Raw genomic sequence first — 25,784 nt, 5'->3', positions numbered from 1 at the left:
AACCCCCCCCCCTCATGCACTCACTTGCTATGGGGTCCTTGTGGGACAGTATTGTGCTATATTAGCCGTTTGAGCGTGCATCAGTGGTGTGCTATATTAACACTCCGTTGCACATTTGCATGACTGAAGTCATTCGGTTTATTCGGTGGTTGTGCTGGAGTCAAGGCTCAAAGTCAAACATCAAAGCCACTTTCGTTCAGCTTGCCAGAGAATGTGTGACTCATAACACACTTGGCATTGTCAGTAGTGGCAGACACTTTGTTGTTTTTCTAACTTCACCCAGCGTATCGTATCTAAACAAGTATGTTTGACACTCTGGAAATTTTAGAAACCTTTGTGATGTCATTTGCAGAATATAAAACTCATGCTCGTACTGTATCATCATCATGTGCGCACCATGTCCATGGTCTCACCCTTACCGTATTATGTTTCCATGTGCCTCCCCCTTCAGAGCAGAAGCCCAAAGCACGGCCCCAGTCCCCAGCCCAGCCTCGGCGACCACGTTGACCACCTCTCCCTGGCTTCACTGGAGTCACTGGATGCCATGTCAGAGGCCGACGCACCTTCAGCCTTCACCCGCGGCAGCCGGGTTCGTGCCAGCCTGCCTGTGGTGCGATCAACCAACCAGACAAAGGACCGCTCACTAGGTACGCAATGATTTAGGCTTTACTGTACCACAGACATTTCTTGCTTTCTTCTTGCTTATTTCTTATTTACCACGAAATGTTTCAATTGACTGTCTTGTCAATATATTCCTCTCTCAAAATCCCCAAGCTGGTAATATTTTGCCTCAGGGAAATTCATATATGCATCTCCTAAGACGTTGTATCGTAAATCTTAACTTGACTTTGAGGATAGTGATTTGACATGAATCCTGTTCGACAGCCTTACATTTTCCAGCTCTTTTAGCATAATCTTGGCATAACTTAAGAACTCCCCCGAAATAAATCCTAACCACACCATGATCTCACTGTTTCACCTTGACAGTCCAAGTCCTTTTCCTCACACCCCATCTATCTTTTCCTCTCCTCCTTGCCTCCTCTCTCCACCTCAGCTCACAGCTCTGTTTTAATTAGAATTCATTTCCTCTGTAGTGAAAGATTAGGGAATCCATCCACAATATGCCATCGTGTTATTGACAGGATTAGAAATGGGTCGTCTTATCAACGCACGTGGCGCTTCATTTGCATCCATATGCGGAAAGTCTAAAAAGTTGTGCGGAATTAGGTTGCTGCATTAGGGTGAGCGTGGCGAGGGAAGAGTTTGAGAGCTCCCCAAACAAAGTGTAGAGGCTGTATTATTTCAGGAGGATAGTCTTCAAAGGTAGCGCACAGCTCAGCAAGACATCTGCTGCTGGATAATAGCAAAGCGTCTGAGTGGCACGCCTTTCAACCAAAGTGAAAATGAATGAAACTATAGGGTGTCGTTTGTGCCAGTAGTGTGCACCTCGTCCTCTGCTTGAGAAGCAGAAACACAAAACCCAGAAAGAAAAAGACACAAAAAGTTTGCTTTACCACACACACATGTAAACACTCACACACATTGCTCTCTCTCTCTTTCTCTCTCTCTCTCTCAAAAACATCGGGACAGCGTTAGGGACAGTGGGGGGTTATGGTGTGATGAAGGGGGAGGAGAAAAAAGGGGCACCTCTTTACTGAAGTGTCCCTCCCACAGTCTCACACACACACACATACATGCACACACACACACAAACATACCGACACACACTTCGCTGGGTCCCAACGGACATTTTGGGCTTGTTCTTGGGGCTTAGTATCTTGTCGCGTGGTCTTTTTCCAGAGCATCATAAAAAACTCAGCAGAAAACAGGAAATCTTAAAAAAAAAAAAACCTAATGTGAGTATCAGATTCATTCTCTAATGTGGCACCAAGTGTATTGTATTTCACCCATTTCTTTCCCTGTGGTTCTTACCTAGTGTTTTCTGTATGTTTTCTTGCATTTCAAACTTTGCTCTAATATTAATGGACACAGATTGATATTTGTGCTGACGTTAAACTTTTTGTGCCTCAGTGGAGAGATGTGGAAAACAGTTTTAAAAACTCAGACAGTCTGCTGTGCTGTGCCCATTTGGTCAGGAAACCCACTGGCCATTTGCTTCCAACCCTGAGCGAAACCAGGCGCTGAGGAATGTAACACGACTCTTTGTTCGAACCGAGTTTTGTCGCAGCAAATAAAACCGATGTTAGAGGGTTCAGATCTTCATAATACATGCTCGATCAATGGCGCTTTGTCATCAAACTTATTCACTCTAGTTGCTAACATCTGGATGAAAATGAGCCGACTGTTAACATAACAGCTCTCAGGGGATCTTCTTCAGGGGGGGAAGATGAGGTTGGGCTGCAAATGGGGCACTTTGTTAAGTTATTACTACCCAGAAACCCAGACAGACCAGAGCAATGGATAGACTCAGCAATTTTATTTCCTGCATTTGCCCTCTCTCTGCCTCGCTCTGTCTCGTGGAGCATGTAGGATCTTGTATAATATTACACCAACATCTGGTAGCTTTTACTGCCTCGGTCCTTTTATGGGGTTACACCAAGTAAAACCATATCTCCTTTCTTTAAAACCAGCATTTTCAGAGAAAAATGTGTCTGAAATGACTGATTTATATGTATCACAACAACTTTTTTTTTCTCAGACATTGATGAAATGAGACATTCAAGAAAATTCTAACTGAATATGATACAACATAATTAGAGGATCAGCCTAAATGAAATGTTTGAACTCCTTTGTTCTTTTCTACGATTGCTACAGATAAGCCTTATTAAAAATCAGTTCCACGCTCTTTGAAACAATGAATCAGAGACTAGAAATAGAAATGTGATTTTTTTTTTCCTATTCACTGGCACTGTTTATGTAAGTCCAGTGTGGGCGTGTCCATGAAGTTTGTGGGAGAGACATCTGTTTTTCTAAAGCACAGTGCCGAAGCCACACCCAGGGTTCAGAGGTTCAGACTTTGGTCTTTTTTGATGCACAACTTTGTGCTGTTCCACCCTTTGCACACAGCCGTGCTCCTGCTCCGCTATTCACATTTTAAAACATCAGGTAGTAACTAACCACCTCAGTCGTGTTTGCATTGCACGTGACTCAGAACAGCAATCAACCTGGAAATCCTATTTCAGAGAAATATTTCCATCATTTCAAAAGTTTTTTTTTGCTTTGTGCTACAAGTGAGGGTAAGCATCTTCTCTGAAGCCCAACTCAGAAGTCATAAGAACAATTTCCAAAGACCCAAATGTTGACAGCCATTGACATTGGGTTTGATGGTACACCGGTACACTGGTCCAGTTCATGTATTGGAGATTGTTTGAGGCTCATCCACTCTGCATTAGTGCAATACCCACACCTTTTTCTTTGACCTGCTCTGTTTTGCTGTTGCTGTTTTCTGCAGTTACATTGATCTTCAAAGATCAAAAGATTATTGAAAAAGGTCCAATTCCAGCTTTCCAGCTTTTGGCCCAGCTTCTATTGAGCAGAATCAGTCGCTAACTGTGGTTCCTAAGTCAATACTTTGTGCAGAAGCTTAGAATATTTCTTTTTTTGGGGGGGGGGTTACTGTTAAGTAGCTGTGTGAAGTGATGTGTTGGCATTGCCAGATTAGCGCTACAAGGACAATTAAACTTGCTTACTAAATGAGAAAACAGCGAGTCTACAACCTGTAGAGAAACAAAAACAGTGCATCACTACTACTTCAAGTTGCAAGGAAATCACACACCTGTCTTGCTTCCTGTTTGCAGGTGTGCTGTACCTGCAGTACGGTGACGAGACCAAGCAGTTCCGCATGCCTAATGAGATCACTAGCATCGACACGGTCCGAGCCCTGTTTGTTAGTGCCTTCCCGCAGCAGCTCACCATGAAGATGCTGGAGTCGCCCAGCGTCGCCGTCTACGTCAAAGACGACATGAGGAACATGTACTACGAGCTCACTGATGTCAGGTAAAGGAATACGTTTCTGTGTGATAAACAATGAGAGATTATGCATGTGTAGTGGACAGCATTTATTGTGTTTTTGCCAGTTGAAGTTCATCCAAGGTTTACAATTCTCCACAGTTTTACTCTTCCCCTTAAACGCCCTCTCCTCTTCCTCTCCCTGAGCACTTCCTTTCTAAACTATCCCCAACACAGGAAGTGTCACTGGCCAGGAAAGCTTTTCACTTCCTTTTCCCTCCATGTTGAAACTTAATAGGAAAAAAAAAGTTATGTGTGGAGATGGAGCCCTACAGCGAAAATGTCTCCGCAGCACAGCACCCAGGCAAACTGAAGAGCCCTCTTGAGGGCTTTGATGACTTCCCTGCCTGTTGTCCTTTCTCCCCCTATGGTGAAAGTTTGGCTCTGGAAAGTTTGAGCAATGCAAACTTTTTTTTTCTTTTTTTTGAGGCCCTTTTATGCTTTTCACAGCATAGCTTCCAAAGACTTGTGTACTATTTTGTGTGTATCATTTACAAGCGCACATACTTGCTCCTTTTCTTCTTCCCTGTACTTTATACCTTCCTGGTTTGGTATTCGCCTGCGTGTCGTATCAATAATACAGCAGATTCTACGCACAGACACAGTCTACAACCATTTGTTCTAGTTGTTTTTCAGGGGGAAAAAAACCTGAAGACTCAAGCAACTTTGCCCCTTTTCTTCCCAGAGTGCCGGTGGTTGTGTACTTTGTGACTAATTCTTTATCAGGGCTGTAAAAAATTGTCTCATGATTCCTAAAGGTTGGTACAGGTGTCCAAGGGTGCAACACCACAGTGAGCGTGGCTGAGTGAGACAAGAAAGTAGCAGTTTTTGCAGTTGAGCCACGTTTGAAAACACGGTATTAGTGGATGTTTTCATAGTCTTTGGAGATTTTTAGGGAAATGTCACAGAACAGAGAACTGCCAGAGCCTTTGTCGGGATATGTGCCCTTGGCAGAGCAACTAAAGAGATCCAGGCTGAGGCAGGAACGGCCGCTGTCTGACGGTGATATCTGGTCTGTCTTCTTACCGCCGCGCACCTCTTCTTCCTACAGGAACATCACAGACCACTCCTGCCTGAAGGTCTACCACAAAGACCCAGCACAGGCATTCAGTCATGGGCCCAGACCTGCCAACGGCGATGCCAGGGTGAGTACTTAACCGAAAACAGTCGCTAACACAGCGGTGAATATTATTATCTCCTTAACAACCGCAGCTGCAGGGAGATGGCCAGACATGTTGCTGATAGGATAGTAAGCCCAGCCTCCAGTTCTTCTTGATCTCTCATCCTGTTTGCAGTTAAGGGAAGGAATGTCTCCATGCCTCTTGTTAATCTGTTTAGGGGGGGGCGGGGGGGTCTCATATTGTCCTCCCAGAGCCCCATGTTTCGGCCTCGCTTGTACGCTCTGGTGCAGCTTGCTTAAGGGACAATTGAACTCAATTCTCAGGACATTTTCTCTCGTTCATTCTTCCCCCAATATCAGCTCTAATCTCTTTCTCTTGTTCTGATTCCAGCATGTTTGTTTCCTGCTGATGTAACAAAACTAAAGCCCCAAAGAGCCCTTTCCTCGAATGTTCCTCCTCAAATCCGCCGCTCTAATCCGCCTGACCCTTTATCTAACCCGCTGCTCCTCTCTGCCTGCTGCTGATTTCCAGGCGCCGCCGCAGCTCCATTGTGATACAGCAAAAATTACATTAACCTTAGCTATAATCTCCCACTGCCACATACTGTATTTGTCATATAAGTGTGAAGTGAAAGTGATAAAGTTTGAAGGGATGATGAGGCATACGTGACCTGGTGGTCTTGGCTCAGATGGCATGATGCCTTTGAGGTGCTGCAGAAATGTGTTTTTGGTGCAGGTAGGAGAGCTGCTTCTCTTATGAGGGCCTTCAAGGGGAAGGGAAGAATTGAGAAAAAAAGTTTAAAAAAGAAAAAAAACAAAAAAACAGTGAAAAAGATGCATTTGATGAAGTGCAAACAGTCTGAAAGCAGCAAAGGTTCCAGACTGGCATCAGCAGAATACTTTGGATTGTGTAGAGGAGATTTTTTAACCTTTGTTGCTCAGCTTTTTATTTTTATTTTTATAACTCTGGAATTTGCTGAAACAGCAGTTTTGAAAATATATAACTTTTAACTGGATGAACTGACGGGCATTTGGCAAAGAGAAACTAGACAACCCTTTTAAAGGCTGTTGTGCAAACATTGTGAAATCTAAGCGTGAAGTGGAGAACGGCTGAAGAAGATTGTTGTCATGAATAGTTCTGTCACTGTTTAACCAGGAAGCAAGTTGACACAGATACAAAGTCTGGACATGGCTGATGTGGACAGGATGGGACAGAAACAAAGCGATTATGATGTTTTGTTGCATTAATCCAAAGATGTTGTGTTCTCGTGGCATATCTACGTACAAGCGGTTACACATAAACTACATACACATATACATTGAAGACTCCTGTACTTGGCAACTAGCGGAGTTTTAAGACCACAGATTTTTTTGTTGGTTTTGTTCATCCATATTTCAACTGTTTATGTTTTTTTCTTGACAACCTCTTTTCATAATAGAATAGAAATCCTGGCACTCAAAGCATGGGCAAAAACTACAACCTAATGCTCTGTGCACCTGTTTAAACAACCTCAGGTGGAGGTGGAGTCGGAGGTGGGGGTGGGGCTCTGGGAGGTTATCTGAGAACATTTCAGATCTGCTTGAGCTATTGAGTGTCCTCTTGTCCTGCAGGAAGACCAGGCTCCAGATTTAAAGCAGAGTCCACTGTTAGCTCTGGTATTGATCGCAGCTTTCTGGCCAAATAGAACTGTCTCCGCTTATGAAAACAACTGTCTTCTCTGTTAGTAATGGATATAAATGTGGACAGGTACACACAATAACTGATAAGTAACTTGATAAGAAGAACAGGCTTCAGGCTGTCAGAGTAAAGCGGCGTTTGCCTGCATTTGAAGCGTCGCTTTTGTCACGTTTCATGTGATGAAAAAAGGATTTTGAAATATTAATCCGTACTTATGTAAGAGATGGAGGCGAAAGCAGTGCTTTGTATTCATAGAATAGTCAATAGCGGCTGTCAAAGTGATGTTATGTACACAACGCTGGAGGAGATGTTTTGTAAACAGAGGTGCAGTTATTGGGTAACCTCTCTGATCATGTCTCCTATGGGCAATCGATTTAATTATTTTACTTTTCAAAGGTGAAAAGTTGAATAATAGTCTTGGTTTTACTCAGATTATAATAATTAGAGGCAAGGTAATCTTTTCATTGACTGTATTAAGCAGGCAAACAGCAGCATGGAGGTTACAGCCACGCAGCCAGCTCTCTAAGACGCTGACACACTTCGGCGTGAACATCCTCTTTATCTGTTTAGCTTGGCTACCTCCAAGGCTCTCGGGTTTGCGAATCAGTTTAGGAACCCTCTCCATCTCTGACACGGTGAGAGATCGAAGCAACTTTTCTACGCTCCTACCAGACATGCTGCCTTTATTACTGGAAGTAGAGACACAGAGAGAGAGAGAGAGTCTTTTTGTATAAAAAAAAAAAAAAAAGTCAAACTCAAACCAAATGTTCTCAAGACAGCCTCTCATTTGCCTGACAAGGTTGCTCGTGTGTTTAATTTTGAAGCTTTTTCTCCTCTGTTTTGTCTCAAAGCAGTGATTTATCAGTGTTGTACAGACAAAAATCTGTGTGTTTAAGGGATATTTTAAGAATAGCTGGCGCTCCGAAGGTGTAACATCTGTTTGGGATTGACAAGCGATGCCTTTTGGCCTTAGGTGTTCTTATAAGGCTGTGCAGGAATCGGCAAAGCACTCAGAGATGTTATTTAGTGCTCTGTCTGCAGAAATTGCTGCACAATAGGGCGACTTTTTTCCTTTTATGTGTGTGAGCACCTTGGAAAGTGAAAGTCGTTAGGGTTTGCTGATGGTCTGCTGATGATGATGATGATGGCTGCGTGCTTCTCAGATTTCCTAATACATGTGTTGCTGCTTGCTTGGTCAGACTTGTTGCTGCTGTATTTATTATGGGCTGTGTGTGCTTTCACTGCCAGCAAGGCATCCACCCCCCTCACCCCCCCTTTGTTATCACAGCCAAGCCTGAGCCCTTTGTTACCGTACACTGTGTGAGCAGTTGTTGTTTTTCCCCCACATGCACATACAGTACACATACACACACCTCCTCACTTTTACACGCAAGTGTCACACCCACTTTATTGTTCTCCACATTGTGTTAATCTATGTCAGCACCAGAGGAGAAAAAAATGCATTAATAAGACAACACAGAAAAAAACACGGTGTCAAAGGCTGCACAAGAAGTTTCTAAAAAAGAACTTTGCATTATGTTTTGACTTGTCTTCTCATGTAGGTGTAACTCATGAGTCATACCTCCGAGGAACAATAGTTTGTTTGTTTGACAGGAATAGAGAGTTAGACAGGAAGCAAGGCGGATTGGATTTGTCCCTGCATGTGACACTCCTCCAGCGCAGTGGTATCACTACAAATACCCACAGGTTGTTTACACACGACGTTTCAGCTGCATGTTTACTTCCGTGGAGAATAACCTCAAGCTGAACTCACTATGTTGTAGTCAAGTTTGTTTTTTTTATCTTCCTAACTGAAAGGCAGTGTAACTTTTTTTTTCTGAATAACAGGTGAAGGTAGTAAATGTTAAGTCATGTTAAGTGACAAAACAGAAGCATAGTTCGCTGATAAAAGACGCTGCTTTAACCTCATTTCCTGCTTCTACAGTGTACTTCTTAAAGCTTTGACCTCCTTATTGTAGTTTCATCATGCGCAGCCAGAGCACTCGTTCAAGGTGGGGCAAAAGAACAGTGGTGCGGATTAGCTGACTTTTTAATTAGACAATGGCAGACAGATCTTGTTGCAAATTAACCAGCTACCTTTTGGCCCCCAGAGGTAAAAAAAAAAAAAAAAAAAAAAACTTTTAGAAAGAGAGAAAAAGAGTGATTCATCTCACAGAGGCCTTGACGAAAACAACTACAGACAAGAACCTTGTGTTGATACATTGTAATATTGTTTTAGAGAAGCCTGTGGGTATAATAACTAGGACTTTGAGTGAAATGCTGCGTGTACCCGGGGATAGTAGCTGTGCGAGTAACTATTTTCTGCTTCTGGAAAATTTGCTGACAGTGTATTTTCTTTGAGAAGCAACAGTGTAAACTGAGTTAGATGGATGTTTTTGTTTCAAGGGCAACTGCAGTCCAGAAATACAGGATATATACAAAATAAACAGTTGCCAGAGCTCTGAAGCAGGCAGAAGTATGCAGTCTGGTTTATTGACTGATCCTTAAGTTAAGGGACTTTCTCTTTATTTGTTTGGTCTGCAGTTTTTTGTAGCGAGTAACAAGTCCAGTTCTGTCTGTAAAGGTATAACAATGTGTGTGTGTGCTTTTGTGCTTGTCTAGATGCACAGTGATGGACAGCACCCTCTGAGACAACCCCCCATGGGTCCCCCAGCGCACCATCCAATGCAGGCGGCGCTCCCTCCTCCATCTCCCCACTCCATGCCCCCGTCCCCCTCCAGAATCCCGTTTGGTCCGCGGCAGGCCTCCGTACCTGGCAGCGCCACCATCCCCCGGGACCGACTGTCTAATGCCAACCCCCCGGCGCGCTCCATCTCGCCCTGTCCCAGCGCCATCCTGGAGAGACGGGACGTCAAGCCAGACGAGGACATGGGGGGGAAGAGCCACAGTCTAGCCAGAGGGAGCGAGGGCTTGTATGCAGATCCGTACCTGCTCCAGGAGGGACGGATGAACATGGCTGCCGCCCATGGACCGCACCCCAGCCCTGGGCTTGATGGCCCAGAACTTGGCATGGGGGGATTTCACCGCGCCTCCATCCGCTCCACAGGCTCTTACAGTGGGCCGAGCCCCACAGACACTATGGATCACCCCTCTCTGTACAGGCAGAAGTCCAGAAACAGCCAGCTGCCTACTTTGGGCTCCAAGACTCCTCCCCCATCCCCTCACCGGATGGCTGAGGTACGGATGATTGACATCCACGGCGGTCCTCCTCATGGTGTTCCTCCTCACGGTGGTCCTCCTCATGGCGGTCCTCCTCATGGTGTTCCTCCTCATGGTGTTCCTCCTCATGGCGGTCCTCCTCATGGTGTTCCACCTCATGGCGGTCCTCCTCATGGAGTTCCACCTCATGGCGGTCCACCTCATGGAGTTCCACCTCATGGTGTTCCCATGGAGAGAAGCTCACCGGTGCGCCAGTCCTTTAGGAAGGAGGAAGCAACAGGGACCAAGCCCCGGAACAACATGGCGTCACCTGTTGTTTCAGACCTCCCGGGGGGTCATCTGCAGGGGCCCATTCCACCTGCCAATGAACATCAGACACGGTAAGCCTCGGGGGTCCGGACACGATATCACACAGGCTTGTCGGACTGTTTAAACTAGGATTAAGACCTTGCATGGGAGCATGGACTAACTCTGCATCCCGGTTTCACCCTAACCACCAGTGGCTGATTTTCAGTCCCTGGTTCTGACTCTGTTTCATCATCCATGACTGAAGACAAGAATATAACCCGCCCTCCCACTGTTTTAAGAGTCAGGATCTGCACATTAAGCACAGCAGTCTAATGCACGTGATTGTGCATTAGTTTGGTTTGTTTAAACAACCAACTCTGATATCTGACCATTGTTTTCACAGTCTCTATTTAACCTCTGGAAGCTCACAGTGTTAATTATTATAGAGTGCAGAGGCCCAGACACTGAAACAGGATAGCATCTGAAAACCCCATTAGCCCATTCTAAATGTTTTTGTTACTCTGTCACTATTCTACTGACAAGAATCCCTCTGCAGAGTCTATTCACTGTGGATAATCCAGCATTCATGTTGGTAGCAGGGTTTAGGTTTGTCTCACATAAACACAGACAGGAGGGAAAGAAGGGGTGCTTGCCACTTAGCCAGGCAAACGTGGTTTCAGCAACAGGGACGTTACAGGGGTTATTCGCATACCTAGGAAAACCAAAGAAAATATTGACCAGGCTGAATAAGTATTTGAAATGGCCCAATCAGTCAAACAGATCAGGCTGGACCACCTGGGCAGCCTACCCCCCTACCCCCATTAGAAACGCTGAGAGACCCTGGGAGTCTACCAAAGAAAGAAGTGCTTACGAAATAAAAAATACAGTGCTCTCTCTCGCTGTTGAAATGTATTCATGTGAGATATGCAGTATGACACAAAGGTTAGGCATTGTTGTGTTCACATAGGACCTGTGTCTGCCTATTGTCAGCTAAAAGCATAGCCCCCCCGCACCACCACCACCCCATGTTCTCAAGATAAACATCTGAAAACAAAAGTTGTTCTCTTTTCCAGCCTCTAGGCTTACCAAGCAATCTCACTAAGACCCCCTTCTCTCTCAGATGTTTGGCTTTCTCAAAGCAGTGTTACTTTTTAATTGTCCTTTCACACTTTTCTTGGCAGAACCCAGTTATGATGCGCTGAAAAATATTATGACTTAAAGGGATAGGTGTGTTTTTTTTAAAGAGGGGGGGGGGGGGCTTCATTAGATTGTGAGGATCACGCTCCCTGTTAGGAAAGACCAGCAGAGATACATGTTGCTGTGTATGAGACCACCAGATAAATCATGTTTAAAGGGATAGTTTAACATTTTGGCAAATTGGCCCATTGCCATAATCCATATAGTTTTAGGAGTAGGTTCGTTGCCTTTAATTGTCGGTGCAAGCTATTTTTAGAACGGTGGAGCAGAGCCGCGAGCTGCTCAGAACTATGCTACGGAGGCTAATGGGATTTCCACTTCTCGTGGACAAGTTGTGACCTGCACATTCACCATGCTATGAGATAATAACGGAACGTTATGAGACGGAGTTGTTTTCGAGGTAAATTCATGCAAAACCGCTGATGCCCGTTCCTGTCGGGGGCAGTTCTTCGGCAAGCAGTCTCTGCATTTGCCTCGAAAACAACTCCATCTTGTAACGTTCCGTTATTATCTCATAGCGTGGTGAATGTGCAGGTCACAACTTGTCCACAAGAGCATTTAGGAGTTGTTGGATTGTGTATTTGATGAGTTTGATGAGGGAAAGCAAGAAATCCCAATTTGTCAAAATGTTGAACTATCCCTTTAAGACACTAAAAACTAAAAATTGTGAAGCAGACTGTATTGAGTTACCTGTATAACTCAGTGGAATCAGTTGTGTGAGGGAATATGGATGATCAGCAGGTGACAAAGTGTAGTGCCAAATGAAAATGCTGTTTCCACTGAAGATAAACCACTGATAGTAATCTGCATGAAACATACATTTAAACAGAGTTTAGATTGTTTCAGTGGTCATTTTTAAAAGTTTCTTAAACACATTTTTCCGGTGGCCTGGTGCACAGTAACATATTTCTTCTGGTCTGCCTGTGCTCCCTGCCAGTTCTCCTAACGGGGAGCACAGTGATTAGAATCTACTGCAAGTCGTATACTGACTATGCACGACTACTTCACTTCTCCACTTCAAAAACTCCAGACTATCCATCCAAACATCCACAGTGTCAACCTCAGGGGTTGAACTCAGTTAAGTGCTGTTGCACTGCTGGAACTCAGAAACCATTTGCTCAACCAAAGGCAATAGTCATTAATTGCTAATCAGATACAAAACAAATATCCGCTATGTAATCCACCCTTAGAATAACAAAAAGATTGATGGTCAGATAATCGAAAACAATTGATTATTCTGTCACACGCCTCCCATTTTGAGCGAATGTTTGCTCGAGTGGCAGCTGTGACTCCCACTAGGTCTCAGTGTTGAAAGTAGAATTTTCTGATGTTTCTGCAGAGAGCGAATGAAGGCTATGGAGCAACAGATTGCCAGCTTGACTGGTCTTGTTCAGCATGCACTTTTAAAGGGGCCAAACACTAGTGGCACCAAGGAGCCTCAAAGGTAAGCAATCACAGTATAGGACAGAGTGAGGCATCAGGGGAAATTTCAAATGAAATGCCCTGGCTGTCCAGCCGGAGTAGGAGAGATAAAGTATCCCTTCTATAATGGCGATATCAAACAGGTTAAATGGCATCTGGTGAAGAGGAAATAAGTCTGGCTGTGAATCTGATATTGAAATAATTTGCTCTTTAGATAAAAGGCCACTGTGTACGGTTTATCTGGATGCATTTCAACTCTTTGCATTTTGATCGTCACTCTGGAGACCTTGTGCTAATGTTTGCTCGACAGTTAAGGGTCTGTGGCTGCAGTGAATTTGTACGTTCCTGTGATGAAGCCTGTTAACATCATTAACATCATTTTAACCTCTCTGGTTTGTCACTCTTTCCCATCATACTTTGTTGTAATGTGTTTGTTCCTACTAATACTAAACTGTAAATACAAATTGCCCCAAAATATAATTTTTTTTAACTATCAAAATCCTGCTCTTATGAATTTTTCTCTGACTGCAGTGAGAGACCACCAAAGACATCATCTCCAGCCCACAGCGCATACAGCTCAGGTTTGTATCTGTGTTTATTATTCTTTGCAATTTCATTACTTTTCACTGTTTTTTTAGGATAATGATTTAAGCATAGCAGCATAATGTCTTGTGCTGACAAGTCTGCACATCAGTGTCTATCAACAGTCCACAATGAGCGGTGTTAAAATGGGCGGGGGGCGAAATCAGGCTTCTTTGCTTGTCATCGGTTCATATTTCCTCACAACCCCACTTCCCCCACCTGCACATTCCGTTTAATAGGAGTTCAGAGACAAGAGCCAGCAGAGCTAACACAAACCCCTCAAAGCACTCCTTTAAAACAAGACGCTATTACTTCTCGAGCCTGCCAAGATGATTCAACGATTCAATCTCTGCTCTGCAGCGGTCTCTCGCCTAGATCTGGGTTTGATAAAAAAGATCTGCAACCTGACCCGTGGCGGCGAGAAAACAAAACTCTATTTTTGTGTCTAAGGAGTTAATCTCGTGTCTCATGACCAACCTCATGTGTAGCATTCAGAGGGATTTACGTGTCATGTTGTGCTTGAGCGAATCCCCAAAACGTCGGAGAAAGTAGTGTGTCTTCTTTGATCTTGTTTGCCTGCCTCCAGATCAAATGTGAGAAATTAGTAGCACTGTTTATTTTTCTTTTTTCTTTTCTTATCTTCTTTACCCATCACTCAAATGCTTCCTCATTGTTACCACACATGGTGCACTTCTTTTGACAGACGTTGTGTCCCTAAGGCCGAAAACACAAGCAGCAGTGTACATTGTAACCAGTACTTCAGGTCTAGGCAGCTGTCAGACACACACAGTAAATAGAGTTTTGGGATTATGAAGACAAAGGTTTGTTCTTTTACTGACCCAGCAGCTCTGATGACACTCCGAACATTCCCTGACCTACCTTCTTTAATGACCCTCTTGTCTCTGAGGGTTAAAAACTGCTCCCCTCACACCACAGAACAAATGTTTCTCAGTTGCGTCACGTGATATCCATCCATGCAGATAGTTTTGGTTTCGTTCGTCCACGTTTTGAGAAATCCATCTTGAAGATTTATGCCTCAAATCCACCACAGTGACGGTGATATTGAAATTTCATTTATAGCATTCATATCTTTAAGAAATGACATTTAAAAAATTCAAACTATCATCTTCTTTTCAGACCTTTCAACCAATAAAATAATCCCCAAGAAAACTGTGAAATTTAGGTCTATGTAGCAGAATATTCTTACGGTATATAATTTGATTGAACTAACCCTTTAATGTTGAAGGAAACATGGATTGGATAAATGTAGGTGACTGTTTTGTCATGTTAGTCAAAACTCAAGCTGGCGTTTCTGAAAGTGGACTGAATTAAATGTATTGTTGCTGGCCATTTGGGGACTCACATCCATACCACAAATATTAGATCCTTCGGTTTCCATGGTTTCAACCTTTCTTCTCTGTCTCTGGTGATGACTGAAATGTTAGGATCAGTTGACAGACATTATCAGGGGTGCAGCCAATATGAGCGTCAGTCTGTCTGTACTTTACTGTGCAGGGCAAAGGACCCCACACAGAGTTCAGTTCACTAAACTAGGAACATTAACTAAGACCAGTGTGTTACCAGGGAAAATATGCATGCAGACGTGTGCGGTCTAACCAATAATTTGTACAGAAAAGTCAGACAGGATGACGGAGTTAGGTTTGGAAAAGAACAACTCACTCTACTGCCTCTAAGGGGAGAATTATCTTTTAACTTTTTTGACATGCCTGTGCAATAATTGCAGGTATAATTCCTGCTTTACTGTAACAGTTTGAGCTCTTATGAACTGTGATGTCTCCAAGGTGTTCTTAATGTTTCAGCAGGTGCATATAAATGGATATATTAGTGTTTTATGTTTTACACGGGTCATTTTTTTTCTCTCCAGGAAACCAACTTAATCTATGTTGTTTTTTTTTCCTGGCCCAGGTGGTTCCCCAGTCTTGGCTCCCAAAAGCAGTGCAGCCCCGTCAGACAAGGGCTCAGTTCCTCTCAAAGTCAACCTCCTGCAGTTCAGGAAGAATGTTTCTGACCTCAGGATGCAACTCCATCAGATGAGACAGCTGCAGGCAAGACCTCTCTGTCCTTTAAATTGATTTAAAAATCCGGTGGTCTGTTCAGATATCCACCTGCGTGCATGCGCGTGAAGGATCGTGCACCCGAATGTCATCTCCAAAAGCTCTCTGTGTTGTTTTGCTGCTGCGGCTCCTGCAATATATCATTCCTCTATGTGTGTGTGTTTTTCCACCCAGCTCCAGAACCAGGAGGCATTACGGGTTCAGCTGAAGCGGGCAGAGCAGGAAATCAGTGTTAAACTCGCAGAGGCCATGCGGCGTCTCGAGGACCCTGTCCAGAGACAGAGGACTTTAGTGGAAGAGGACAGACACAAGTACTTGGGACTGGAGGAGCGTGTCCTTACACAACTCGGGTAAGACTTAACAGGCGTTGTATTTCTGAATGTTTACTGTTCGTAGTTTTAATTCCTCTTAATGAGAGTCTCGGACAAGAATTGAAGCCGATTCAATACACACCCATGTGGTTCTAGTCAAGGTGCCTCCATTTATAGGAAATCCCCAAAAGGCTTCATTTTTTATCAGCTCACCTGAGCCGTTCAATCCTAAAACTCTTTGACAAGCCAACGCCCCAGCCCTCCAAATTACAGCCCACAGGTTTATACAGGCAAGCAGTGCCTGCCTCTCAGAGACAGCAGCCTAGAACAATGAAGTCAACTGTGGAGTAATTACTCACTGCCTTGCTCTTATTTTAATTCACTTGCAGCTTTTTGCCAACAGGGAGCACTCATTTTATTTGGATGTTTACAGGCAAGGTCAGAGAGTGTTGTCTTGTGAGACAGTGGTGAACATACGCTCCAATGAACACAATGATAGCAGATCATAGAGGCTGGGAAATGAACTGGCGGAAGTAGGTGGATTAAACTCTCAGTTACCCTTGGTATCTGGCGTAGGCAGTTGTAAGTTGGCAAAACACGGCTGCTGGCACTTTGAATAAGTCTTAGGTTATTAGTGCTGCTTGGCTTTAAGGAGAATGTGGTGTGAAAAGCACTGCACCCTCAAGAGAAATGACCTATAATGGCACTTTTAAACATTTTGTAACTCTGTAGCAGCGGGGCTCACATCTTTAGATTGTGCAGCTGGTACAGTGTGGAATAGTTCGCTAGGAATCCAAGGACAGGAACACAGAATAGGAGTCTCCAGTGTATTAAATAGGGTGGTTTGTCATTGTCAGTGGAGGACACTGATGATGGTGACAAAGCTTCCATATAATACAAATACAGAGCAATTATTCAAGTTATGTGCCACAAACTTAGTCTCAAGTCAGTTTTCATTCCAGTAGCCACAATAGTTCAAGTTGTTCTCGTTTTAAGTCACATGTTTGGGATGGGTCATTAGTTCTGAAAGAGAATGATGATTCATCAAGCAGTTTTCTTACAGTAAGTACTTCATTGGAGCATCTCTGAACGCTCCCTTTTAGACTCTGGCACACATAGATGTAGATTATGGAGAAATAGTGTATCTTTTATCGTCTGTGGGAGGTTTGATTAAAAATTAGTTTCTGTTTCTTTTTTCATCAGCTGGAATTTCCCATCATCATCATTCCTGTAACCAGCAGGCCTTAACACAGCAGGACATTTAACACCCAGCCTCCATCTTGCCTTTCCCACTCCCTTTAGGGGACCTCTACAAAAGAGTGTTTCTCAAGGGTACCTGGCCACAATGAAACACCATTTTAGCCCCTCTCATGCAATCCCACAGTGCACACAATGTTATCGTGCGGCACATTTCCCCTCGGAGTAGCCAGGTTTCTCCAGCACGAGGACAGCTGCGGAGCTGCGTGATACCTTTTCTCTTTGAGAAGTGTCTCTGCCACAAATAAGCTTTCAGTCAGTGTGTAAACATTTGTGGTTTAGGGAACAGATCCAGATCCAGTCCAGTGTAAGGATTTTGGTTTAGGGCCAGCGAAATGCAGGGCACCTTGGAAAAGTAATCATAGTCTTAATTCTTGTACATACTTTACCATTTATAATTTAGTCATTGTATTTTTACAGTTAATATTCCAATGTCTATTTTCACCTTTGCCCAAGCAGTGGCACTGTGTGATCTTTAAGATACATGATTTTGTTCTGCCCCCTGGTGTTTGTATAGAGTATAGAGTAAATAAGACCTTACCTATCTTTTCCCCCCAGTCAGCAAATCAGGCACAAACAGAACCTTAAATGTTATAAAAATGTTTCATTATATTCATATAATTAGTACCAATTGATTTAATAGAAATAGAAGTCAGTCAGATATATTCAGTCCATTGCCTAGAGTCAATTTGTATTAAGCAACGGCTGTAGAAAAACTTGGTTCACTCAACCTCTAAAATCTTTGTCCTTCCCACTGTGTTTTTGATGTTTCTGCAGTGAGCTGGAACAGTATGTTGGCTCTCTGCAGAAGGACTCAGCAGCGACACACAGAGTGGTGACCCTGAAGGATGTGGAAGAGGGAGCAGTGACTCTGAGGAAGGTGGGAGAATCACTGGCAGGGCTCAAAGGTAAGAGCACAAAGTCATAATACAGTTACTACTAGGAAAGTCAAGATCTAATAGTTGAGACATAAATGACTTTGACCGGTTTCTGTTTGCTCTGAATTATTAACTCGGACACGGTGATTTGTAGAAGAATGTTGTGGCAAGATCATAACGCCATGATAAGATTTTTAGGGAAGTATTGGAAAGGTTTTTCATCACTTGTAGAAAAACCACATGAATTTCAATCTTTTCCATGTGTTTCCCACATTTGATCATGTGCCACATGCTGCAACATGTGCTACCATGTCGAGCACATGTGGAAAATGTTACCATTGTTCATAACATGTAAAGTGCACGTTACCACATATAACTACTGCAGTTTCACCATAACAAGTGTAGCAATGTAAAAGCAAACAAACAACAGCAGACTATGTACATGGGTTTCATGTGATAATCCCAAAGGTTTTACATGTAATCCTATAGGTTTCACATAGGAATACACATACAGTAGGCTTTCCACATTACACCAGGGAAATATTTCAAAACCATGTCTCCAATGTACCAGGAAATCACACGTGATCGCATGTACCCGCATGTGATTTTGCACGTCATAATGAGCCGGTAACTCTTATGAATATGAACTGTAGTGTCATGACAATGTAAATTTTGTTCTGAGATTTTTATCTATGCACATCTCTGTGTATCTCACCAGGGGAGTTCCCAGCCTTACAAACCAGGATGCGGGCCGTACTCAGGGTGGAGGTGGAAGCCGTCAAGTTTTTGAAGGAGGAGCCTCATAAACTGGACAGCATGCTGAAAAGGGTCAAAAGCCTGACCGACACACTCAGCAGTCTGAGAAGGTAGAGGGAAAAAAATGTCAAAGGAGTTAAATTAGGGATTGGGAGAGGAAAGAGGGGTATGGTGGCTGAGAGTGAGATGAAAACAAAAAGCAGTCTGCAGAGCCGCTCTCACCACGGTCTGAGATGTGGGAGATTGTACTGTTTGATTATACTGGCAAGCCAGCCCTAAACCCATCAAGAGGTCAGTGCATGTGGACAGAGGAGTGCGGCATCCAGTTTGATTTACTTCCATCGCCTTCACTGAACCGATAAGTGAATTAATTTGGTGGACACTGCAGTACCTCATTTCCATTTTAATATGTCACAGACACCACACTCGCTCCACTTTTCTCCCTCACTCTCTGGCTCCACCACATTTGGGAAACCATGTCTAAAAACCAGTGTTTTCTGTGCTGTTTGTAACCCGTAGTGTTTGCCTCCTCTCTGCAGACATGCCACTGAGGGTTCCCAGAGGGGGGCTGATCCCTCTGCTAATATCCCAGTGGATAACAGCCCTGCAGCAGCTGCATTAGAGACTGAAGCTCCCCCAATATCAGTTCAGCCTACCTCCACCGCAGCCCCGCCGGAGCTCCAGAACTCCACCGTCAAATCAGGGGTGATGCCTTCTTCCCCAGTGGTCATTCATCATGTCCAGAGCTCCCCGGTCCACATGCAGCAGTCCCAGCAGTCTGCAGCCTTGACTGCTCAGCCCAGTCCGCCGCTCACCCCCAACCCCGCTCAGGTCCCCTGTCCCAACGCGAGCAAGGGTCAAGGCCGAGAATCTCCCAAGGGTTCCTCCTCGGATCCACCAAGTCCCGCCCGTCACAAGAAGGCACATGGGAACCCTGTGAATAATGGCAACCAAGATCTTGTCATAGAGGAGCTGCAGAGCAGTCAGGACAAGAGCAAAAGCAGAGCGATGTCCATAGAGGTATGTGGAGACACCTGGCCAGGCTCATGGGTCTTGATTTATTTCTTCTTACATTGTAAAGCTGTTGTGATATGTCAAACTACTCAACTCACTTATCCTAAATTGTTTTGTTTTATACTTTTTTTGTTGCTGTTGTTTGCTGCTCACTCTTCTTCTTCAGAAGCAGAAAACATATGTGGGTGTTTCTATCTTTCTTTGTTCTTCTCTGGAACCTGTAGGCAGCAGAGAAGGAGTGGGAGGAGAAAAGGCAGAACATGGGTCACTATGACGGAAAAGAGTTTGAGAAGATCCTCCAAGAAGCCCAGGCCAACATGATGAAGGGTATTCCCTGTCTAGAGGTAGAGGAGAACTCAGCACTGCCACCTGCTGCCAGTGGAGAACAAGCAGAAATCCACAATCAAGTGGAGGTCTTCTCAGGTACAAATACATATAGCCTACATTAAACCTTTTTTCCATATAAATGCACTTAAGTTTATTGTTCTTATAAAACTTAACTGATCTGTGTGACAGAAGAGCCCCAGTCTGAGCCTGGCTCTGACAAACTGGCCAAAAAGGGGCCTGAGAAGCTTCCAAAGCCTTTGCCGGAGAAACCAGCCAAGCCTGCTCTGGAGAGACACTCCAAGACTGCCACCAAGTCAGCACACACCGACGGTCTTACCAGGCAAGGATCAGAAAAGTCCAGCAAGTCCCCACCACCACCTCCGCCGAGGAAGACCTTCCCCACTTCGAGCTCAGGCATGACAACCACACGCTCCGGTGAGGTGGTCTACACCAGGAAGGAGTCCGTCTCCACTCAGGTCAGTCAGAGAAATGTGGTCGTGCAGATGTGAGAAAGTCTTCTGATCGAACTTACTAAATCATTTCCGTCACATCACTTCTTACAGGAGGGTGAAGAGGAGGTTCCTCCTCCGGCTCTGCAGCCGAAGCCCACCAAGGTTCCACCAGAGACCAAGCCAAAGCCTGCTACCCCTCCCCCCGTTTCTCCTCCTGTTACCAGAGAAGAGGAGGATGAAGGGGACAAGATCATGGCAGAGCTTCAGGTTAGACACACCTCTACACTCGAGCACTTCCACAAACACTCCCTCAAAACACGCACAAACAATCAATGGGTCTATTCGGATGTCCTTGATTTTTCTGCATTGTGGGAGTGGGTTGCCTGTCATTTCATTCCATGGTTGCTGACTTCCTCAGTGGTGGCAAAAGATGGTCAGCTACCATTTGAATCTAATCCTGTCCTGTCAGGTTTTGGGTGGGGGGATTATGGTTGTGGCCGTGGTGAAGACTCTCAAACTCCTCCCTTCCCCCCAAAATCCTTGCCCCCACTCCCCTTCCTCACTTTTTTCCACTCTTCAGGTTTTCCAGAAGTGCACAGTTAAGGATGTAGAGGTGAAAAATTTGGTAGAGCCCACCACTCGAATTGAACCTCAAATCAGAGAACTAAGACCAGGGGCCTTGTTGCCCCTCAAAGAGAAAAAGGTAAAATATACATCGCCGCGCAGCTGCCCACCTAACTGCCTGCCTCTGCCAACTGTCTGATACAATCGATGGCTGTATCTTAACCCCTCTACAACTCTTGCACCCTTGCTTTGGCTCGAGAGAAACCTGTAACAGCTGCCTCTGAAAAAAGCTCCTTTCCTCGCTGCTTCATTTTCCTTCCCTCTTTTGATTCTGCCGGATATCACAGCTTGAATTTCCAGGATTAAGTCTGCATAAAATGAAGCCTCTTAAAAAGAAGCTGTGTCTTTTGTGTGTCTGGTCCAGACAATGATGTGTTTTGCGACTGATTTAATTATCATTTGTCCTTTTCTCCGAATCAATAAAGATCTCGGCACTGTATTCTACAGGCAATTAAATCGTCTTGTGTCTTTCTTTAATGACATGTTTTCATACAAAATCGACAGAACGGATATTTCCTAAAAGATTGACAATTGAGAGAAACAACATAGTTAAAAAATTCACTTTGTGGACACAACCTGTTTTTGCAGACTTGGTTCACTAGAGGTCAGTCTGGCCACTTTGCATGCTCCTCTCCCTGACTTATACTTTTCTGGGGAATCACTTCTCTGTTTCTCTTTGTCTTTGCACATCTTTACCTCAATTTGCTTTCCCAGCTTTACACCTATGTAACCAACACAACCCTTTAATTTATTAACATTACGGAATCTGATTTTTTTTTTATGTGACAAAGAGTTATGTTCAAGTGCAACTAATTCCACAGCCAAGCTTTAAAAAAAACAAAAAACATGTATTTGTATCAGCTCTCTCAGAGAACAAATCAGTGTGGTGATAGGCCAGTAGCTGCTGTGAATGATAAAACATTCAAGATGGCACTCTCAGTATTTTTGTTCTGATTGTAGCCCACGTTGTTTCACTGAGATGAAAGTGGTGCAGAGAAATGATTTGCATTTTAGTGGTGTAAACAGCCCAAGCAAGACAGAAATTTGGGTATATTCAAGTTAAAAAGGAAACACTCTAGAGATCAGAGAGACAGTTTCTAGGAAAAAACAAAATCAGCTTTGGCATGTGCAAAAACTAAAGACTGAACAGGCAGGGTTTAGTTATGGATGACCTAAAAAAAAAAAAGCTTAGCTATAGTATTAGCTTTTCAAAAGATAAATCAGTGCTCTGCATGTACATTGATATATAGTATTTATATCAGAACATCATCTAAAAGTGATCTCACAAGCTGTGAGATAATTTAAATATTTTAATATTGTCGTGCACAAGGTAATTGCCCAATCATAGATGCTACCGCAAACATGTATGTGAATTCACAGTTAATCCAACGCAACCTGAAACACCTGTTGCACAGTAATATTATTCCCTCACGCACTGTCCTAGCAGAGCTCAGAGCCCAGTCGAGTGGATAAAGATCCAGACACAGATGAAAATGGGAATACAACTGTGCGACAGAGCCAAGGGGTATGTATGCCCTTTAATTACTGACACTATGCGCATGTATATATTTAGTTTATATTCAAGAGTCTTAAAGTTTTTTGTGTTTTTTTTTTCACAATGACTCTAATAATCTTATTTCATTTCACAATTACAGGTAATATACTATGTGACTGGACAGATTCCCAAAGACCATCCATCCCCGTCAGGAACGGAGGAAACCCCCGAACACCAAGAGCCCGCACAGCCTCCAACACAGGTGTCAAATGTCAATGTTAACGACAATTCTCCAAGCCAGGAACAGGAACAGGAACAGCAGCCGCCACAGTCTCCACCTCCCAAATCTCCCCCACCTATATCACCTAAGCCTGTGGGACTGAATGGATTTAAACTGCCAAAGAAGCAAGTTAAACGCGCCGAATCCTTGAAGACCAGGACAGAAATGGAGAAGGGAAAAATGCTTAACAAAATTAACACTGAAAAGAAAAGCAAAACCACCCGGGAGCAAGTTCCTTCCAATAAGAATATAATACCAGAGTCTCCGGAAACTACAACAATCAGCACAGTAAACGAGGTGCCTAAAAGTTCTGTTGCTCCAATTAAAAACGCTCCCATTGAGGACAGTAATCCACCAAAATCTAACCGTGAAGACGAGGATGGGGGGTCCGGTCTTAGTCCTGATCTACCAGGGGAAGAGGCACCTCCACCCCCAGACAACATAGCCTTTATGATCACAAACACCAAGGTTCAACCCCTGTCGTGTGGTGAGTACCAGGAATTGGTCAATGCCAAGAAGGGAAGCGTGCAGACAGTTACTGTCGGTGGTGCCGCAAACCGAGGGAACACCACAGGGAATCCCACTCAGCGACAGGATAATGGCAACAAGAAGCCGGTCATCATCATTTTTGATGAGCCCATGGACATCCGTTCAGCTTACAAACGCCTGTCCACCATATTTGAATGTGAGGAGGAACTGGAGCGGATGCTTGCGGAAGAGCGCATTGATGAGGAGAGCGAGGAGTCCGATACAGAGAGGAGCGGTGGACAGATAAAAGCGGAAGTGACAGTTGATGGCAAAAAGGTCAAATCTCCCCAGGCCAATGCTGACCATGCCAGTTTATCATCCTCGTCTTCATCCTCAGCATCTGAGCTAACGGACAGTGGAACGAACTTGGAGTCCAATGGCGATTCCAAGCAGGACAGTAAGAAGAAGTTCAAGTTTAAGTTCCCTAAGAAACAGCTAGCGGCACTGACCCAGGCGATTCGCACGGGATCCAAGTCAGGCAAGAAGACTCTACAGGTTGTCGTGTACGAAGACGAGGAGGAATCTGACGGTACCATCAGGCAGCACAAAGAAGCGAAGAGATTCGAGATCACGCGTACAAAATCCTCAGCGGACAGCCCCAAGGCGACAAGCTCGCTAAAGAGGCAGAACTCGGATTCCCTCTGCAGGACAGATGAGATCCGGAAGAACACGTACAAGACGCTGGACAGCCTAGAGCAGACCATCAAGCAGCTGGAGACCACTATTAGTGAGATGGGGCCGTGCTCCCCCGAGGAGCCAGTCCCAACGGAGGAGGCAAAAGCAAAAGCAGGGAATGGGAAAAGCCCAGAAGGAGTGGGGCTGAAGAGGTCTTCCTCTCTCCCTACCTCCAGAGGGTCAGGCACTAAGGTACCCACCAAAAGCTCCCTTCAGAAGAAGACTAAACCACAGCTCCTTCCTCGTCCCGTAGTCGTCCCTACTACCACCACCTCCACAACCACTGTCCCCAGTGCCCCCAACACCGTACAACAGGTCTCTCTTTAGCTTTTGTTGCTCCGGGAGGCTTTGGGTCCTTCTTTTTTCCAACCTACCTTCACTCCAACCCTAACCACTGAAATTACAAAAATCATTAATCCGCTCCACAGGTGCTGGGAAATGTCGGAAATGTCCCCCATAGCTTTCTCCCTCTGTGAAATCATGGTGACATGATTGGGGGTGGCATTTTGTTGGGTTCCTGGCTACCATCTTTCTCCTTCAGTTCATTGCTAAAACTCTGAGGTTTTCAGCAAGTGGCAATCTCATCATCAAAGACACTCACATGATGATTAAACCCTGATATCTTTCTTATTCTTGACTGCATGTACTATGTGTATTGACTTGAAGGTTTATGGTCTCACGGGGTGCATGATCTTTCACTGGTGTTGATCGTTGAGGTGTTGATTGAACAGGTTGTTTTCACCTGTTAGTGCCTTGATTTTTCATACTTCCTATATGGTGTGTGTGTTTTTTTTCCTTTCTTTTGTTTTATTTCTTGTTTTGTTTTTCGTTTGGATCCCCTTGCAGAACACCAGTGTCGCTTCCCCCACTAGTCGGATGCCCGTCCCTTTGTCTGCGAAGTCCAGGCAGTCGCCGGGTACTACTGACAAAGCAGGAAAACAGCAAAAACTGCAGGACGCTCAGAGGCAGTTCCGACAGGTAGTTTTACTGTAGGGCCTTACCAGAGACTAGAGGAAACAAGTATATAGGGATCGAAAACATGAGGCATGTATCATAAGGGGGGAAAAAAGACTACCAAAGCTGTGAGATTTCAAGTGTTCTGAAAGAAAAAATTAAGAAAAAAAAAAGTCGCCTTGGTTGCAACTATGGATCTGTTAATGTTTCTCTCGAGTCTGCTCTGACAAGATGGCATGTTTGACTTTTGACTGTTACCCCATAACATCACTGTACTGTATGCTTCTGCATGTCCACACTGCTCATGGTCTTCACTGTGTTGGTGACTTGACAAAAAAAAAAAAAAAAGGAAAGGTGGCAAAGAAAAGTGGAATCCTATCCTCTCATCATCTGAGTTGTCATCACATCTCCAATTGCCATCACAGCTGAGTTCCTTAACAGTGTTGTGAATCCCCCAGGATGCTTGTGGCTATGTTAAAATACAAACCCTAACTGACTTTTTTGGCTATGCTCCTCCTTTCTCACAATGCACCTCTGCTCAAACCCAACATTACTGCATAGCTTCTTAACCTCACGGTGATATATTTCCTTACCCTCAAGACATCGGCACAACTCACCATCTTGCAGCGTCAGTTTCACTGGAACACTGCCCCGCGTTTTCCGTTTTCCCCTGTCCACTCTCACCCTTCAAACTCCTAACCCTATTATCTGATTCTCTCCAG

The 25,784-nt window shown here is 44.3% G+C and overlaps 1 protein-coding gene across 28 annotated transcripts in view; it reads left to right on the top strand.

Moving 5' to 3' along the window:
• The window catches only part of kiaa1217 (KIAA1217 ortholog), a 113,863-nt gene that overhangs the window by 85,979 nt on the left and 2,100 nt on the right, over window positions 1–25,784 (top strand). For 5 of the 28 annotated variants that reach the window (XM_085762981.1, XM_085762975.1, XM_085762996.1 and 2 more), the window contains 19 exons: window positions 452–647; window positions 3,759–3,957; window positions 5,021–5,114; window positions 9,390–9,996; window positions 10,147–10,327; window positions 12,772–12,876; window positions 13,386–13,435; window positions 15,363–15,502; window positions 15,686–15,861; window positions 17,857–17,987; window positions 18,676–18,823; window positions 19,253–19,733; window positions 19,952–20,150; window positions 20,244–20,530; window positions 20,618–20,773; window positions 21,087–21,209; window positions 22,575–22,655; window positions 22,786–24,423; window positions 24,955–25,086. In XM_085762981.1, the coding sequence (XP_085619107.1) occupies window positions 452–647; window positions 3,759–3,957; window positions 5,021–5,114; window positions 9,390–9,996; window positions 10,147–10,327; window positions 12,772–12,876; window positions 13,386–13,435; window positions 15,363–15,502; window positions 15,686–15,861; window positions 17,857–17,987; window positions 18,676–18,823; window positions 19,253–19,733; window positions 19,952–20,150; window positions 20,244–20,530; window positions 20,618–20,773; window positions 21,087–21,209; window positions 22,575–22,655; window positions 22,786–24,423; window positions 24,955–25,086 (5,124 nt within the window). Of the gene's footprint in view, window positions 1–451; window positions 648–3,758; window positions 3,958–5,020; window positions 5,115–9,389; window positions 9,997–10,146; window positions 10,328–12,771; window positions 12,877–13,385; window positions 13,436–15,362; window positions 15,503–15,685; window positions 15,862–17,856; window positions 17,988–18,675; window positions 18,824–19,252; window positions 19,734–19,951; window positions 20,151–20,243; window positions 20,531–20,617; window positions 20,774–21,086; window positions 21,210–22,574; window positions 22,656–22,785; window positions 24,424–24,954; window positions 25,416–25,784 lie in introns of those variants that run through there. The other 23 variants (XM_085762997.1, XM_085762998.1, XM_085762999.1 and 20 more) reach the window with 20 other exon arrangements.

This window comes from Trachurus japonicus, chromosome 20 (assembly GCF_045865225.1).
Source record: "Trachurus japonicus isolate A0001 chromosome 20, Traja_1.0".
In the NCBI taxonomy this organism is placed as follows: domain Eukaryota; kingdom Metazoa; phylum Chordata; class Actinopteri; order Carangiformes; family Carangidae; genus Trachurus; species Trachurus japonicus.
Note: the sequence above shows the minus strand (reverse complement) of the source record. Positions and strands in the feature narration are given on the sequence as shown.